This window comes from Giraffa tippelskirchi, chromosome 6 (assembly GCF_054371585.1).
Source record: "Giraffa tippelskirchi isolate mGirTip1 chromosome 6, T2T-mGirTip1v1.2.pri, whole genome shotgun sequence".
NCBI classification, from domain to species: domain Eukaryota; kingdom Metazoa; phylum Chordata; class Mammalia; order Artiodactyla; family Giraffidae; genus Giraffa; species Giraffa tippelskirchi.
The window spans coordinates 135088138-135106635 of record NC_137280.1 but is presented as its reverse complement, the minus strand read 5'-3'; the positions used below and the strand labels follow the sequence as shown (position 1 = coordinate 135106635).

Below are 18498 nucleotides of genomic sequence, written 5' to 3'. Positions count from 1 at the left end.
GTACAGAACTGGAGTCGGGAGCTCTGACTTTTGGTCCTGAATGGCCGAATGACCTTGGTCAAGTCCGCCTCCCCTCCAGGTCGCGAGGGTCCGGGGACTGAGCTTGGACGGAGGTTCTCCTGGAGAGGCCCCTCCCGTCTGGTGACATTCTAAGATTCCAGGAGCGAAAGAGTTTGGGGATAGGGGGAAGGGTGGGGGTGGGGGAGGTGGGGAGAGCCCGATTGGCCCCCGCGCGCCACGTGTCCGGCCCCGGAGCCGAAGACTGTCCTTCTGGCCCGCCCCTGCGCTGCGGCTGCTACCGCCCTAATAACGGGCTCTGACCCTGCGAGCTCCGCGTCCGCGTGTCCGTCTCTGCTCCTCTGTCCGTCCGCTAGGGAGGCTTCCACCGCGCGGTGAGTAGCTTGAAGCTGGAGACGGAATCGCTCCAGGGGACCCCCCCACCCCACACGAAGGGGGGTTGTAGGGACCTGAAGGGAGAGCCGTAAACGCCCAGTCATCGCTGACCCACGCCTGCCGCCGGCTCCGGGGAGGGGCGCGGGGACCGGGAACTCGAGGGTGCGGTAACCCGAGAGGGTCGCCGGCAGCGAGTGTTTGGGGCAGCGCAGTGGAGCAAATCCACGGCCGCAGGCGGGGAAGCGGAGGTGGAGGGCGCGCGGGCTGCGGTTTGGAAAGGAGAAAAGAAGGAGAGGAGGAGGGAGGGGACAGGGGGTGCTGCTCTGCAGAGGGTATGGAGGAGGGGCGGGGGGCCCGTGGGACCCCTGCCGTGCGGGGCTTGAGAGACTTTGAAGGCCCCTGGTTGGAGGCACCTGGGTGGGGGTTTAAGGGCCCGCAGGGAAGGGCGTGGCTGGAGCCGAAGACTGGGCAAAAAGAATCAGACCCTGGGGCTGCACCTGAAATGGCTTGTGTGTGTCCCCAAGGGAGGGCCCTTTGTATGCTGACCGACGAGGGGCCGGCTGTCCACACCTCAGGGCCCCATGGACCCTCCCGCCCTCTAGGGACCACTCCTCTCTTCTAAAGGAGACTCCCAGTTGGGCTCCAGGGGCCTTGTGATGGCGTGGAGGCCCCACCCTTCCTCCTGATCCCCTCAGTCCAGGGTCAGCCAAAGCTTGGGGGCCTCAGATGACACCTCAGATAATAGCACGTGTGTGATATTCCCTGAGTCCAATCATGGCTCCCCCAGCAGCCTGCAGTGTGACCTTGAATCCCTAGTGTTCCCTTTCTGAGCCTCAGTTTCCTTCTCCAAGTCCAGAAATGATAAACCCAGCCCCTCTCAGAGGAAGCAATGGCTGTGAAAATCGATTTATTTGTCAGCTGCAGAGAATGATGACAGATTTGGGAAGTCTTGATTACAGGCTTGGGAAGCCTGGCCTACCCAGCTCACCCTTGCAAGGGGAAGGGCTGGGGGTGGTCCTTTGCTTCCTCCCTCCCCTTCCTTTCCTCTCAACCTTGGTGGGTCTTCACTGACAATTCCAAATTTGGACATAGGCCCCAGAGTTTGTCAAAGAGCTCTGGTTTCCCTGGCCCGCCCTTTCCCCTCACTTCCCCTTCCTCCCCTACCCAAAGCACACCTTAAATTGCCGGCCCCACTGACCCAACCTGTTATCATGACCTGCTTAGCCCCCACTTTGGAGGTGAATGGCCGCCCAGTTTCAGTTGTCATGGACCCTGCCCTTCTGGCTGACAAGCTCTGCACCAATGCAGAGGGCACTGGCCTAGGGGTTAGTGAAAAGTTGGGTCACAGTTCCAGGTGCCGGGGTCCTTGGGCAAACCCCTTCCTGCTCTGTGCCTTAGTAACCCTTCTATAGGAAAGTCTGCCGAACTGACTGACTGCCTCTTGCTGCACTGGTGGTCTAGGATTCAACTGTTCTGAGGTTTAGGATTGTGGGGAACAGGGTGGGGCAGAGGCACCCATCCCCCTGGGCAGCTGTGACAGTCACTCATCCATTTTTCTTTGCCTTCCACTCTTTGTTCCTGAGGCCCAGGCTGCTGGGATACAGAAAATATTTGTGGTTTCTGGGTAAGGGCCACAGCTGTTACTGGAGCAGACTCTGTCTTGGAGTGTGCAGAGGAGGGGGCTGCCCCTGGGAAACCAGGGACCTGGCCTGTTGGGCTCGTTCCTAAGATGGGATCGGGGAGCTCTGCAGTGTTGGGTACCTGCCAGCGTCTGGAACATCTGCACTGCAGCATCCAGAGGAGCTCCAGCCACACCCAGCCCCAGCCTCGGCCTTGCACTAGCCAGCTGGGCCCCCGGGCACACTACTACCCCTCTGGGCCTTAATGCCTTCCTCTTTAGAAGGATAAGAGCTGTGCGCAGAGGGCCCAGCTGGTCAAATGGTTTGGGGCTGCTGGCTCTTCATGCACCATTCTAGAATTTTCCACAGAGGTCCAGTCGGGTCCCCAGCCTCACCCCACCCAACCCCTCCAAGATACTTCCTGGGTGGGGACAAAGCACGGGGTGTGGTCTCGACCCTGATTTTCAACTTGCCTGTTCCTCTAGCGCCATCTCAAAAGAGGAGAGGAAGTCTTGGGTTAGAGTGCCTTTATTCATCCTTTGAAACGTGTTGGTTTGGAATCCAGCCACACTCCCTTTCCTTCTGGGGTTGAGAAGCTCTCCCCAGAGACTGGCTAAGGAGGAATGCCTGTCCTTGGGTTCTCTGAGCTTCAGATCCCCCATCTGTAAAATGAGGATGAGGTTGATATTCACCGTCACGAGATTATAAAATGGCTGCTGCTGCTGCTGCTGAGTCACTTTGGTTGTGTCCAACTCTGTGCAACCCCATAGACGGCAGCCCACCAGGCTCCCCCATCCCTGGGATTCTCCAGGCAAGAACACTGGAGTGGGTTGCCATTTCCTTCTCCAATTATAAAATGGCAGATGTGAAAAAGTGTTTTGTAAACTGAGAGCACCCTGCCCAGAGAATCAGGTGCTACTGCTAGAATCTCAGAAGGGTGTGGTGCTTGAGGAAGCAGAGGACCTGAGCCTCGGGTTCCTCATCTACAAAACGGATGTCTTTGTAAATAATAATAAAATAGTAACTTCTTTTATTTATTGAACCTTCTAACTTACCAGGTCTTGGCTGAACCCTTGAATGTTGGATGCTGTTACCATGCCCTTCCTGCAAATGTGGAAACTCAGTTATCAAATGTTTAGGGTAGAAAGAACACTAACATTTACATAGGGTGTCCTGTGTTCCAGGATGTCTTCTAAGCACTGTTGTCGTTCTTTAGTCACTAAGTTGTGTCCGACTCTTTTGTGACCCTATGGACTGTAGCCCACCAGGCTCCTCTGTCCATTGGGTTTCACAGGCAAGAATACTGCAGTGGGTAGCCATTCCCTTCTCCAGGGGACTTCCCAATCCAGGGATCAAACCCGTGTCTCCTGCTTTGGCAGGTGGATTCTTTACCTCTGAGCTGCCTGGGAAGCCCCCTTCTAAGCACCAGATATGTCTTAATTTTTTTCATGCTCACCACAACTCCTCTGAGGTAGGCACTATTTTGTCCCCTATTTTACATTTGAAGCTAAATACATGTCCTAGGCCACTCAGCTCCTAAACAGCAGATCGGGCTTCAGTCTCAGGCAGTCTGGCTCCTGCCTGTGTGCTGGGAGACACTGTGTTTTGTTGTTGCTCACAAAAGTGGCCTGAACTGGGATTCAGACCCAGGCCAGTCCAACTCCAAACCTGGGGCATCCAAGATTGTCTCCTGGGGCCTTATCCTGCCTGAGGATCAGTGGTTCTGGGGCAGGAGAGGGGAAGACACTGCTCTCTAAGAAATCCGAGTGCTGTGAGCTAGGGGATGTGCCCGGGCACAGGGCCAGGAAAGGCATTTACTCTGGCTTCTTTAAGGCAGGTCCTGGCAGGGGAAGGGGCTGTCCCTTGGTGTCTTCCTGCAGACTGTGGTGGGGAGGAGCCATCAGGAAAGGAGAAAGGGAAGGATCTAGATTTTGTAGCCCAGGGGCCTCCAAAGAGGGGTGCACCCACCCTGGGAAGCACTAAAGATGATTTACTGGAATGCCAGAAGAAACTGTTAGACCTCTTACTGTATATGCTTTTAATCTCATGCTTAAAAAGTATGTTTGTTTATCGTAATGAATGATTTTTTTTTTCGTTTGTTACCAGTAGTATATGGTATAAAAAAAAAAATGCAAGTCACTGCACAAAAATTTGTCAACTTCATTGAGGCAGGAGATTCACCTGTCTTATCGTCTTTTCTACCCCCAGCTCCTGCCAATTGGCATGCAGGAGGCACTCAATAAATAGGTTTTGAAAAATGAGGCCCTGCTTAATCACTAATGTTTTGTATGAGCAGGGAAAGTTACTTAACCCCTCAAGTAATTTCCTCTCCTGGCTGTATAATGAGTTTGAAAACTAGTTGGCAAGATGATTTCTTTTTATTCTATGATTTTTTTCAAAGGAGTCACTAAAGAATGACATGACAATTACTCAGTATCTTTCACTCAAAAATCCTTATAAACTACACTTGGTAGTAGGGGGTGCATTAAGGAAACACACACAATGATTTTCAGGAAAAGGTAAAAAGGTAAAGTGATTCTACCTTTATATCACTCACACAGATATAAAAATGATCATGTGCTAAAGATTTTATTCTATTCAATAATCCATGACTGGACCAGGCAGATGTTAGAACCAGCTCAGAAGAGAATCAGTAGTTACTTTTATATCAAAAGGAATGTACAAATGGAGGCAAACTGGTTTTTCCACCAGAGGTGGGGGAGGGAAAAGGGAGGGAAATCCACCCAACTTTTTAATCAGATAGGACAGAATGAGCATGTCTCTAAGAATTGTGTTTTCATAGATTTTTATTCCCTTGTAATACCGTGAAGACAAACAGCCTGCATGTAACTGAGGAATGATAAATCCACGGTGGTTGACCCAGGCCTCTCACGAGTAGATGGTTTCAGAGTCACGCTGTGGTTCAAAGATGGGAGAAGTCCCTCCTGGCTTCCTAGAAGAGTTAGAGTCACTTAGGAGAGTTTTCAAAAATTACAAAAGCCCAGGCCTCATTTGTGGTCTGTTGAGTCTCTGGAGGTTGCCCTATGCTTTGCTAAGTTTGAAAAACTCCCCAGGTGGTTATTAATGAAGCCAGAATTGAAAAAGCACTGATTTTGATGCTGGAAGACTGGTTAGAAAGTGCTAGTGGAAGAGATTCCTGGTTTAGGGGGAAAGAGGGTGTGGTGGTGGGTGAAGAGCAGGAAAAGGAGGGCAGGCAAATCAGGAAGGATGTCAAGGGCCTTGAATGCCGAGCTCAGAGGGCCTACGTTGAAAGGGGGCCTTTGGAGATGAGTGGGCAGTCCCTTGGGCACTCCTGGGGCACAGAGGTTTGGGTGATTTTTTTTGCATGATTTTCCAGATTATTTATAAAATTTTCCTCAATTTGCCCTTACCCTCCACACCTGATCTCATACCCTAATACTCAACATCTCTGTCCTCCCAAAAGTGCACTCAATTCCTCCAAAGCCGGCAGGCTGCGTTTTGAAAACAGAAGTGCATTTCCTTATGCTGGTGCTTCTTCTCCCCTCTTTCTTCTCCTTCCTCAGCTTCATTCCATTGAGTCTATATTCTTGATTGAGTACTTCTGTCAGCCTGAACCCCTAATATGCATCTTCAACTTTACTGCTGATGGTGCTTGCAGCCATGAAATTAAAAGACGCTTACTCCTTGGAAGGAAGGTTATGGCCAACCTAGATAGCATATTTAAAAGCAGAGACATTACTTTGCCAACAAAAGTCCGTCTAGTCAAGGCTATGGTTTTTCCAGTGGTCATGTATGGATATGAGAGTTGGACGGTGAAGAAAGCTGAGCAACGCAGAATTGATGCTATTGAACTCTGGTGTTGGAGAAGACTCTTGAGAGTCCCTTGGACTGCAAGGAGATCCAATCAATCCATCCTAAAGGAGATCAATCCTGGGTGTTCATTGGAAGGACTGATGTTGAAGCTGAAACTCCAATACTTTGGCCACCTCATGCGAAGGGTTGACTCATTGGAAAAGACCCTAATGCTGGGAAGGATTGGGGGCAGGAGGAGAAAGGGACGACAGAGGATGAGATGGTTGGATGGCATCACCGACTTGATGGACATGGGTTTGGGTAAACTCTGGGAGTTGGTGATGGACAGGGAGGCCTGGCGTGCTGCAATTCATGGGGTTGCAAAGAGTCAGACACGACTGAGCGACTGAACTGAACTGAGCAGACATAAAAATGGAACATGAAAGGACAAGATCAATTTATTCTTTTTATCTGTCTATCTAGTTGTGCCAGATCTTAGATGAGGCATTCGGGATCTTTAGTTGCATCTTATGAACTCTCAGTTGTAGCGTGTGGACTCTAGTTCCCTGACCAGGGATTAAACCTGGGCCCCCTGCATTGGGAGCTCATATTCTTAGACACTGGACCACCAGGGAAGTCCCAAGATCAGTTTAGAAAGTTGTAAGTTGTAGTATTCTCATCCTGCACCCCAGTGGATCATTGTGTCTGGTACCCCACTTTGGAGACCACTGCTCTAATGACAATGATTGTTTTAACAGAAGCTAGCACCACTAATCGGAGAAGGCAATGGCACCCCACTCCAGTACTCTTGCCTGGAAAATCCCATGGACGGAGGAGCCTGGTAGGCTACAGTCCATGGGGTCGCTAAGAGTCGGACACGACTGAGCGACTTCACTTTCACTTTTTCCTTTCATGCACTGGAGAAGGAAATGGCAACCCACTCCAGTATTCTTGCCTGGAGAATCCCAGGGACGGCGGAGCCTGATGGGCTGCCGTCTATGGGGTCGCACAGAGTCGGACACGACTGAAGCGACTTAGCAGCAGCAGCACCACTAATTCAACATTTACTCTGCACTTCACCATGCTAAGTATTTTACCTTCCTTACTTTATTGAATATTCACAAAAACCTTGTGAGATTATCATTTTAGAGATGAAGAAACTGAATAAGAGAGAAATGATGCAATTCACCCATGGCCACGAGCAGTTAGAATCTGAATTTAGGCTGTGACTGCAAAGCCTGCAGTCTTAATTACAAAATGCCACGCTGTCTTTTGTAAATGTTTGGGACTTTATTTTGTAGATGTGGAAATTGAGATTCATGTTTAGGTAACTTACAAAATTACAAATTGCTAGGGGGTAAAGCTGTGACTGAGTCTGACTCCAAGCCCATGCCTTTTGCAGGACTTGGACGATGTCTTCTGTTTGGTTCTCGGTTTCTGCAATGCTATAGTTGGGCATTGGCGGTCGAGCCAGCCCTGGTATTCTGTACCCTGGAGTGTTCCTCCTGGAGTCAGTCCTGTTTGCTGATAGCCTGAGAACTAAGGCAGGAGGTAGTCACAGCAGCACAAGGCCAGGAGGCCACTCTGCCTTGAATGGGTTTCTGGAATGATCTGTCCTGATGAACCTTCCTGGAAATCCATGTCTGAAGAGATTCAGAGTTTCTGGGAGGAGAGAGGCACCAGCGTAGAGTGGCCATACCTGCCAGTCTTGATAAGCTATTTCAACCAAGATGATGAAACTTGCATATTGGGGATGGGGTGGGAAAAGAGAGGAGTCCTGTGGCCTTGGGGGAGAACTCTCCCAGGACTGATATTCTGAGATTTTGCTGTGAGAATCCCTGGTTGGTATCTGCAAAAGTCTCACACCCTCTCTGGGTTTTTCCAAAGATAGAGTAACATCCACACTTTGCTGATGAAGAAACGGAGTTTGAGAGAGGCAACCTGGCTTGTCTGAATAGAGGGGCAGGCTGGGAACCGAACCTGGGTCTTTCCCTTTGGCCTCTTCCTCACGTCCTATTGCAGTGAGGGCTCAGTGCTGTGTGGAGGCTTGTGGTGACCTGTGTGGGAGGTGGAGATGTTGGCCATTGTCTGGGCCTGACATGCCTTTATCTCTGTCTAGAAAGTGAGGGACTTGGAGCAGTGGGTTGTTACATCTGGGATTCTGAAACCCTGGATGTAAAACGTTTATTCAGGCAACTTGAGAAGTGTGGTCTAGGTCACCCTGGGAGGGATCAGAGCCCCTCGTAAAGCCTTGATGGTGCCTCTGTGATTAGCTCCACAGCTTCCCCCAGCCCTCAAAGCAGGGGCTGTCGAAGCTCAGCTCCCTTGAACTGCACTCAGAACATGCAGTTCTGGACAATGTTTGCTTTCTATGTATACACAAGACATGCACTCGCAAGAGGCACACACAAACTTCTCTCAAAACCCAGAGCATTTTCCCAAAGACTCGGAGGCCCTCCTCTGAGCCATCCAGATGGGCCTGGGCTGCCGCCAGCTGCTAAAGTTTCCAGCAACAAGGCCAAAGGAAAATGCTTTGAAGCCGGAAATGCAGGTGACTTCATGCCCCTCCTGCAGTCCCTTTACTCTGCTGGCCTTGGTGCTCCCTCACTTTGCCCATACCGTCCACTTGGCTTGGGGAAACCCAGAGCTGGCTCCTGGTCGAACCTCAGGGTAGTTATGGGCTCCCTACCCCCCCGGGGAGTTTCCATTTCCTGAGGTGAGCTCTAGTCTGTACCAGAGGGCCCCTGGTTGTCAGGGAAACAGCAGGGTTTCCTCAAGCTCTGCTCTGAGCTCTCTCTGTGGTTACAGGCAAATCGCTGCCCTCTGCTTTTCACTCAAGTCTGTCTGCTAACTGTGGTTTTGGAGACTTGAATTCAGGCGGTAGCGACACATAGATAAACACGACAGAGCCCTGTCCTTAGAATATCACCCAGCACACTGAAGGCCACCACTTACTGAGAACACATCTCTGCCTGGCCTTGATGTAAGTTGAGTCTCATCCTCCCACTCTCCAAGGCAGGAAGGGGAAAGCCCCAGTTTTGTACTTAAGATAACCTTGAATTCAGAGATGAGCAATGTGCCCAAGGTCACATAGCGAGTAAGTGACAAAACGGACTTGAGCCTAGGTCTGTCTGTCTGACTCCAAACCTGTGTTCCCACTCTGTTACGGGTCTCCAGTGGCCCCCGAGTGAGAGCAGGATTATGAGCTGAGATAAGGGGCTGATTTCCCCTTAATGTGTGGGGGTGTAGGCCGGGGGTGATGGTATGTGAAGACCTGGAAAGCATCCAGGTTAAGCATCTCCTTTGTTCATACCCTCTGTTCTGGTTCAGCTCCCTGTGGGGTCTTACTGAATTTAAGTCTGATAAGAGTTTGTTACTTTTACTTTTAAAAAGTAATACATAGACCTAGTTTAAAAAGATCAAATTGTACAATCCTGATTAAATAGAAAGCACTGGTCCTTCTTTCTCCTCTAATCCCAAGATTGCATCTCTTCCATCTCTGCCCACCTGCCAAGAGGGCTTCATAGCCCAGCCCCTCCACCCTTCTCTTCCCCTTTCCAAAGCAGTAACATTTCGTTTTGTATTTCTTTTTAGGTAAGATATGTTTGTTTCTTATTCCTTCACTGTAGATTCTGTGTCCTGACACCCCTTTTGATGAGATTGTGTGTCCTGTTTGTGCAGCCTCCACCCTCACCCATGATCTGCCCCATCAGAGAAAAACTCAAAGTCTTTATAGTGGCCTCAAGCACTGGTCCCTTGATGCCACATCCTACCAGTGCCCCCACCCCACTCCCTGCCACCATACTAGCCACACTGAGCTCCTTGACCTCACTGCCCTCAGGTCGCAACATTGTTCATGATACCTCTGAACGCCCCACCTGTGATCACACCCCGTGTCTCACTCTCCCGACCAAACTTCAGCTTTTCTCATTAGTTTTTATCATATGCATCTGGTATTCTTCCCCATTATAGAGGGGGCTCCCGAAAAGCACAGGTTTTAGAAATTCTCTTGTTTCCTGCTGTATCCTCAGCATCTAGAGCAGTGCCTAGTCGGAGTAGATGCTAAAGAAACCACAGCCCCTCAGATATTCGCAGCAGGTGACCCAGTGCCCTTGAGTGTGCTCATCTGCAGCCTGTTAAGCCCTGTATTCTGGACTATTCTTGGTGATGTGGGAAGAGAGCATGCATGGTGCAGATGGCCTGGACCCTGGGATCTAACTTTGTTGGATTCAGGTTTTTTTGGAGTAGAGTTAATTTACAATGTTGTGTTAGTTTCAGCTGTATAGCAAAGTGACTCAGTTACATATGTATATATTCTTTTTCAAATTCTTTTCCATCATGTGTTATCACAAGATATTAACTATATAGTAGGTCCTTGTTGTTTATCTGTTTTGTATGTAGTGATTCAGCTTTAAACTGTATGATCTTGGGCAAATTGTTTAACCTCCCCGTCCTCAGTTCCCTCCTCTATGAGAAAAGGGAATTTGATGCCAGAAAGGATTGCTGGAAGGGTTACGTGAGATAGATTCTGTGGAAGTGCCCTTCCTGGCCTGGAGGAACCATCCTGGTCAGTGGTAATGTCCTCTCTTCAGCTTCCAAATTCTCCCAGTTCTAGGAGTCTTTCCCATCATGGTGTGAGCACCTGGATCCTGAAAAGTCCATCTATTATCCTCCCAAAAATGTGCCTGTCACTGAGCCGCAGGTGGCTTCCCTGGTGGCTCAGACGGTAAAGCATCTGCCTACAATGTGGGAGACCCGGGTTTGATCCCTGGGTCGGGAAGATCCCCTGGAGAAGGAAATGGCAGCCCACTCCAGTACTCTTGCCTGGAAAATCCCATGGACAGAGGAGCCTGTTAGGCTACAATCCATGGGGTCACAAAGAGTCGGACATGACTAAGTGACTTCACTCCCTCCCTCCCTCCCTGAGCCGCATCTTCGGGTGTGATTTAACCTGAAGGGCTGGAAGCAGTTGAAAAAGAGCAGGTGGAGCACACTCTCCCTTGGGAGGAAGGACAGGTGGGGAAATCTGGGTGAAAGAATAGAGGGAGTCAATGTGCAGAGACATCTCATGCCATTTCTTTTCTCTCCACAGTGTTTTCTGCTGCAAAATCTGAGACCATGGCCAAACCAGCACAGGTAAGGAGATTCTCCCTTTTCTGTAGTACTTTCCCTGGGCCTGGGCTTCTCCTGGAGTCACTGGGCCTGTAACACAGATCCCTGGTACCTTCAGTTTTGAAAGCAGCTAAAGAGGGTCTCAGGCTTTCTTGCTCGTGTTATGAGTCACAGCTCTTTCCGATGCAAGTGACCAATGAGAACACACAACATCCTAAACACAAAGTATGTATATTGGCTCACATGACCGAGAAGCCCAGGGCTTCAGGTCTGGCTAGATCCAGGGGCCCACCTGATATTGTCAGGATTCTGCCTCCATGAACTGGGTCTCATCTGGGTGGCTTCATTCTTGGACAGATTCTTTCTTGATTTCTTGTACTAGCTACCAGCAGCTCTAGGCTTCCCTTCTGCTTCTTGAGCAACATGCAGGAAACAACATAGTTTATACCACATGATTCCAGGGGAAGTCCTGGGTTTTTATTGGCTGGGCCTGGGTAACTTGGATCCAGGTGGTGGAGCTGCTCCTTCCTGAACTGCATGGCCCAAGAGCAGTTGCCCCTGGCAGGGAGATGGATACTGGATGGGCAAAAACATTAACGATGCTCTCTGCTCTGAAGGTGAAAGTGTTCCCTGTCACTGGCATTTAGGATGAAGTTTCCGTGGCTTGGGAGGCCCCAGTCTTTCATGCCATCTGAGCACTTTGCTGGGCTGTAGAATTTGAGGTGTATCAGAGGTGTTACTCCTGTGTGTAGCCAAGATTACGTTCCTACCCTGGTCAGAGGTATTGCTCTGTGCCAGGGTTTACCTGAGAGTGATCCCTGTCAGCTGGCCTTAGAGAAAAAGTCATGGTCACTGTAATGATGGGGTTGAAAAGGAAGAATAAAACAAAGAGACCCCTGACTTGGCCCCTTTGGTCCTTCACGTTGATCATAGAGCTATTGGCCACAGACATAATACAGGAGCTGCATAATCTTGGGTGAGTTCCTTACCTTCTCTGGGGCCCCAGTTTCCATTATGAGGTGATTGAGCTCAGTGATAACTAAACATTGTCCTCATCTTCATGACTTGCCACCCAGTGCACAGAGGTCTTAAGGATATCTATTCACAATTCTTGAAGAGCACAGTGTGTTGTATGATGTGAGATCAGTGCTCAAGAATCTTAGCCATGGCCTCCCTATCAGCCTCTGAGGAGCACACTTTGCCCAAGTGGCCTCTATGACCCGGAGAGGGTGCTAGTGGTTATAGACTATGATCCAAGGCATAATTCTTGCTGCTCCCCACATCCTATGTCATCCTAGAGTTACTTCCAGAGAGATACTCGAATTGCAGGATTCCAGATGACCCTAGTGGACAGATCAGGCCCTGGGAGCTGAGTGACCAGGACCTAGGACATGCATTTTTGGACTCCTGATCCACTGCTCCAAGACCCTACTGTCTGCCTGGCTGACCTGTGCTTTCTTGTTACCATGGACCAGCAGCCACAGACATCCTGCAAGCAAGAATTCCAGGAGGGCGAAGCTCTAGGAGTCCCTTGTCCTGTGGGATGAGTTGAAGCCCCTCTATGCTCATGTATGGCGCTGATGTTCTGATGGGTGCTCTGGGGGCATGCAGGTTGAGGAACTAGGAACTGGAGAGAGCTACTTGGGAAGAGCAAGGGGGCTGAGGATAGAGGGGATCCTGGACCAGAGGGGAGAGAATGTTGTGTGTGCAGGGTGCAAGCAATTTGGATGCTTGGAATGTGAGGGCTGGGGGAGGGAGGAGGGAGCTGAAGACAGGACAGGTCCTCCTTGACTTGCAATGGGGTTACCTCCCAATAAACCCGTGGTGAGTTGAAAATGCATCTAACTCACCTACCCCACTGAACATCAGTGCTTAGCCTCGCCTACCTTAACTGTGCTGAGAACACTTATATAAGGCTGCTGTTGGGCTAAATCATCTAATACACAGGCTATTTCATAATCAAGTGTTGAATGTCTCATGTGATGTATTGAATACTGAAAGTGAAAAACAGAACGGTTGTGTAGGTGTAGAACAGCTGTCAGTGTGTTAGTTGTTCACCATCGTGGTTACAAGGCTAACTGGGAGCTGCCCTGCTCGGAATCACAGAAAAGGACCTACCCAGGAAAAGGTCAAGCTCTCTAATTTGAAATAACAGTTTCTACTGAACCACTTTTGAAAAAAAGCAAAGTCAGATTAGTCAAGAACTTCCTGTGCTAGAGAAGAGTGAGAATGATCTTCCCTCCACTGAGCTGTAGTTTGTGTCTAATGCTCCTAATTCTTAGCACCCCAGATCTGCTCCTGATGTGCCCCTTTCCCAGCACACATGCGTGCTCACACATGTACACACACAGGCACAGAACAAGCCACTCCATCTTTTCTCTGGTTCAGGTCACTCCCAGTTACTTCTGCTGTAATCCTTGTGCCATTCCCCCCATCTTTCCTTCCAGAAGGAGGGACCTAGAGGCCCAAACTCATGAAGAAACAGTGTGATGTCACAGAGTCCCAGAAGCATGGTCCTGTGGCCTCCGTTTTGCAGAAGTGTTCTGGTTTGAACGTGAAGGTGGCAATAAGAGCAGTCTGAGGACAGGGCAAGGGGGCTGGTCCTGCAACTCCAGAGCTGCAGAGGGAGGGCTGGGCAGGCCCAGTCCAGGCGGCTCTCAGGTGGAGTTCCCGCCACACAGCCATCTCTCTGAGTCACGTCGCTTCAGCTCCCGAGAGGCCTCAGGACGCCTGCCCGAGCAGCAGCCTGTGTGCAGCCTGGGGTCCCAGCTGCTCACCAGCTGGCCTCAGGGCCTGCTGAATATTTCAGGGTGGAAAGTCCTTTCTCTTCCTCTCTCCCCTCCCTTTGCGGGGTACAGGGCCAGGAAACTGTCTGCTGGGGAAGTGGCAGGCAGGGTGAAGTGAAGGAGCGGTGCTGGCCACACAGGTGGCGCTTGGAAATGGCAGATTCACCAGGTTGGTGTGAGAATGACTGACGGGGGGAACCCTGGGCGATCCGAAGGACTGTTCCTGTGTGTCTAAATGTGACCGGTGCTGGGGTCCCTGGAGCCCCCCTTTCCCAGTGGCTGTGATCCTGTTGGCAGGCTATTTATTATCATTGTGCAAAGACCCACAGAGGGAGAAAGACTGCCATGCTGCAGGCCAAGCCCGCCGCTAAGAGAGCCTTTTGATTGGGCCTTGTGTCAGCAGTTAGACTTCCTCTGCTCCATACAGCCTCGTCTTTCAGCTGCAGCCTCTGTCCCAAACGCCACCTCAACCCCACCCCGGGGTGAGGAGGGGCAGGGGCCGGAGGGAAGGTGGCAACTTGCTGCCGGGACCTCTGCCCTTCCTCCTGGGGGCTCCGCTGCCGTCTTGCCCGCTTCTCCTTCCTTCCTGGCCATTTACAATCCCACCATCTTGGCAGCTTTGGAAGTCCGTGTAAGCACTGAGGAATCCAGGCCTGCCTCCCTGGGTGCTCTTGCTTGCTCTTAGCTCCGGACCTCGGCCATGCTGCTTCTCTGGGTGAAGCCTTTCCTTCCCTCCCCCACCCCTTGGGCCAGCTGTTGCTCATTCTTTAGCGCTCTGCTCGGCTGAGACTTCCCTTCCAGGAAGTCTTCTTTGATCTGCTCTGGGTGTATTCACAGTCACATATCCGCCCGCACACCTGTCTACGTAGGAAACCAGTAGAGAGTGCCTAGTTGTGCCAAGCCCTGAGCTAGGTGCTGGGGTGACATAAGTGGGCAAGACAGACTCGTGGAGCTTTCTAAAGGGTGTGTCTCTTTTCTGGTCCGGGTAGTTGGCATGTGTTACTCTTTCCTTTTGTGCCCAGCAGTGCGATTAGGTTGCAGGGGATTCACGGGTGGCGGGAAGGGAGCCGTGTCCCTTTCTGGTCGTCCATCCTGCCAGAACTTTAAATAGCACTTCTGTGCCCTCTCGTGCATACCTCGGAGGAGCCAGCAATGGCAGCATAAGCCACAGGGCCCCTGAACGCCTGGCCAGGGCCTGCAGTGCAGGCGCTGGGAGACACAGGAGATGGTCCGGAGGCTCACTGGCTCCCATGCACTTCTTACTCCTTCAGGCAGGATTATGTGAGCCACCCCACCTGTCCCGGTCCCCTCATCCAGCTTGAATCGCCCTCCACTGTCTTCCTGCATTCCTTTGCCTCTGTAGTGGAGTATTTATTACTAGCTCTATGCTAATTTGTAGGCTAGTCTCTCTCCTCCGCGGGATTGGAAGCTCATGAAAGTCAGGCTGGGGTCTTCTTTCTCCCATAATCTTCAGCCCTTCATGTTGCGCCTGGCACAGGCTAAGTGCCCAGTCACCACGCAGTGTGCTTAGTGCCCCGGCTCTGGCATCCTTCGCTCTCTCAGCTCTTGGTTGCTCTCTGGGCCCCGTGGTTCTCAGGGCTGTGTGTCTGACCCACGTCTGACTTCTCTGTGAACAGCCCTTTGTGCATTCAGGTTTAACGTCTAAGATTCTCTCCCCACCTTTGCCCCAAAACCCAGCCAGCTTGTCCTCAGATGCCAGCTCACGGCTCAGTTTACTGGGCCCAGAGGAGCGGCACCTCATCTGGGCAGATTCTGAGGGTGACTCTGGGCCTCCCGCTCTGGGCCAATGCACCCTTCTCCCCCGTGGAAGCTGGCAGCTGCATGGTTTCTGGAGCTAGAGAACAAAGGGTCCCTGGACAGAGATGTGGGTTCTGTGTGACCCCCTTTGTGGGGCTCGGTTTCTTTGTTTCTGTGACAGAGATCATCTTAAGTGCTTCTACAAAGTGCTATAATAATCACATTTATAAAGGTGAAAGGGGTTTGTACACTGCAAAGAGACATAAACACATGAGGGGCTCTTGTTTGTTTTGCAGAAACCATTCCCACCCGCTGCACTAAGTCTGGGCTCTTATCTCTCCCAGGTTCTGGGAAAGTGGTGCAGAGCTGGGGGCTTGGCTGAGCCTTCTTGCCACGGGGAGAAGGCACTGTCCTTGGGGCAGGTGGTGGCAGGAGGTACGGGGAGAGTCCTCCCTACCCTTGTTGCAGCTTTCTGTAGCTGGCGCTCCACTTTAGGGGCAGGGAGCTCAGCCACTGTCCAGGTGACCGGTGGCGGTCTAGGGTGAGGCAGTGCAGGTGAAGATGGAAAGATGTGACGAGTCTGTCTCATCGTCTTTGTTCAGTGTAAATACACCCTGGCTCTTGCCATGGCCATTATGGAGACTGAGTTTGGGGATTTGTAACGAATATCTGAGCATTTTAGGAGCAGCAGGGACTTTTATCCCACGGCCAGGGTTGGGAGGTAAGCTGGGGTTGGGGCTGGGAGCCCCGTTCAGGACCAGGTCAGCAGCTCACTCTCTGTTTGTCTCTCCACAGGGTGCTAAGTATCGGGGCTCCATTCATGACTTCCCCAACTTCGACCCCAGCCAGGATGCCGAGACTCTGTACAATGCCATGAAGGGCTTTGGTGGGTGCTCAGCTGCTGGGAAAGGGACTCACAGGAAAGGAAACAGGATTCACCTAGGCTTGGGGGTGTCCCCCTACTGGAGGGACAGCCCTTTTGGCTATTCAGTCATTCTTTTGTCTTTTTTTTTTTTTGTCCATGATACATGGCATGAGGGATCTAAGTTCCCCAACCAGGGATTGAACCTGGGCCCCTGCAGTGGAAGTGCAGAATCCTAACCACTGGACTCCCAGGGCATTCTCTTGTCTCTTCTTTTTATTATTTTTTATAATTTTATAATGGACTCTTCCAATGACACTAGTGGTAAAGAACCCGCCTGCCAATGCAGGAAATATGAGAGATGCAGGTTCAATCCCTGGCCCAGGAAGATCCCCTGGAGAAGGACATGACAACCCACTCCAGTACTCTTGCCTGGGGAATCCCATGGACAGAGGTGCCTGGCGGGCTACGATCCACAGGGTCGCACAGAGTCAGACACGACTGAAGCGACTTAGCAGCAACACATGCACACTCCAGGCCAATAAAACTGTCTAATGAGTAGAAGAAGCTTTACCAGTAAACCTTCCAGCCAGCTTGAGAACTGGCACTTGCTTGCTCATGTAGCTGAAACATCATGGTAGGTCCCCCTCCTGATAACATCACTTTGCCTTTTGTCTTACGGGTAAGCACTACCCTCAATTTGCAGCTTATTATTTTCTTTTATTTTTCCCGTCATTGAAAGAACCCATCCTGGACGTTAGGACACCTGGGTTTTTCTAAGCCAAGCTCACTGGGAGACCGTGGGGGACTCCATGCTCCTCTCTGGGCCCCAGTTTCCTTGTGTGTGTGACGAGAAGCTAGATCATGGGCCATCTGAACTTAGATACTACATGTGCTAGCATCTCTCTCAGGGGGGCTCATCAGGTCCCCACAGAGCCCCCCTCTGATGCCACTGCCTCTTGTGAGCAGAAGGCTGATACCCAGGACTGCAGGGAGCACCCCTGTTGGGCTTCCTGGAGGCAGGTTGGGTAGGGTGACAGGTGCCTCCCCTCTTCTAGGCAGTGACAAGGAGGCCATCCTGGAGTTGATTACTTCCCGGAGCAACAGGCAGAGGCAGGAGATCTGCCAGAACTACAAGTCCCTCTATGGCAAGGTAACCATGACAACCAGAGGGTTGGGTGGGGGGAGGCATGCTTTGATTCATCCAGGGCCTTTCCTGAGTATTTTACTCCAGCTCAGCTTCTATGCTGGCACTTCTGCCCTCCTTTTTTCTTCTCTCAGGCAGGGATCATTCAACCATAATTGCACCTAGAGTACCTGCTAGGCACTGTGCTAGGGGTTAGGGCTACCCAGATAAACAAGACTCGAGGGTCAATCTGCAGACTCACAGTGGGAGAGACACAGTGAGCATGTAAACACATAGCGGCAGGGAGGAGGCACCGTGCTATGGACAGGAATCTTGCCGTCTGCTAGCTGCGTGCCTCTGGGCAGGTTACCTGATATCTCTAAGCCCATTTCTGAAGGCCAGTGATAGTATGTACCCCCAAGAGTGACGATTAAGTTGAATTACTTCGCTCAGTGCCTGTACAGAGTAAGTGCTCATTCAGTGTAGTTCTTATCATTATAACTGCTCTTCCCCATCTTCTTCCATCTCTTCCTCTCTCCACACCTCCCAACCAGGACCTCATTGCAGACTTGAAGTATGAGTTGACGGGGAAGTTTGAACGGCTGATTGTGGGTCTTATGAGGCCACCTCCCTATGCTGATGCCAAAGAAATTAAAGATGCTATCTCGGTAAGAAGCAGGGTCTGTGCATGTGTGAGGGTTGGGGGTGTGATTCATGGGAAAGTGCAGCTTCTACAGCAGGTATTCAGTGAGCCCTGCACCCACCCCACACATATGCCCTGCTTTGAGGCGGCAGCCCAAGTCCTGTCCCAGAGGGTGCCGCAGTCCTCCAGATGGATGGAGGTGGCATAGATGTTGGTGTGAAGCCCACCCTGTGAAAGGGGTCCCTGGGCCGACACCCCACCCCAATCGCTTACAGTCCTGAGGAAGCAAGACATAGGGATGTGGAAATAGATTGTGTCCAACCCCCAAAGGCCAGGGGCATCACCAGAGGACAGGCAGGCCCTGGGCTTGGGGTGGCTGGAGAGGGCATCACAGAAGATGAGAGGATCAAGTTGGGCCTGAAGCC

The 18498-nt window shown here is 51.2% G+C and overlaps 1 protein-coding gene and 1 non-coding gene across 5 annotated transcripts in view; one reads left to right on the top strand and one right to left on the bottom strand.

Moving 5' to 3' along the window:
* Positions 1–333: 333 nt before the first annotated feature.
* ANXA6 (annexin A6) overlaps positions 334–18498 on the top strand; it is a 50151-nt gene continuing 31986 nt past the window's right edge. For 2 of the 4 annotated variants that reach the window (XM_081495875.1, XM_081495874.1), the window contains exons 1-6: positions 334–392; positions 10879–10922; positions 13757–13853; positions 16238–16328; positions 17363–17457; positions 17985–18098. In XM_081495875.1, the coding sequence (XP_081352001.1) occupies positions 16316–16328; positions 17363–17457; positions 17985–18098 (222 nt within the window). In that variant the 5' untranslated portion in view covers positions 334–392; positions 10879–10922; positions 13757–13853; positions 16238–16315. The remainder of the gene's footprint in view (positions 393–10878; positions 10923–13756; positions 13854–16237; positions 16329–17362; positions 17458–17984; positions 18099–18498) is intronic. The other 2 variants (XM_081495873.1, XM_081495872.1) reach the window with 1 other exon arrangement.
* TRNAG-UCC (transfer RNA glycine (anticodon UCC)) lies at positions 16490–16561 on the bottom strand. The gene has a single exon. It is a non-coding gene; the product is annotated as a tRNA-Gly (tRNA).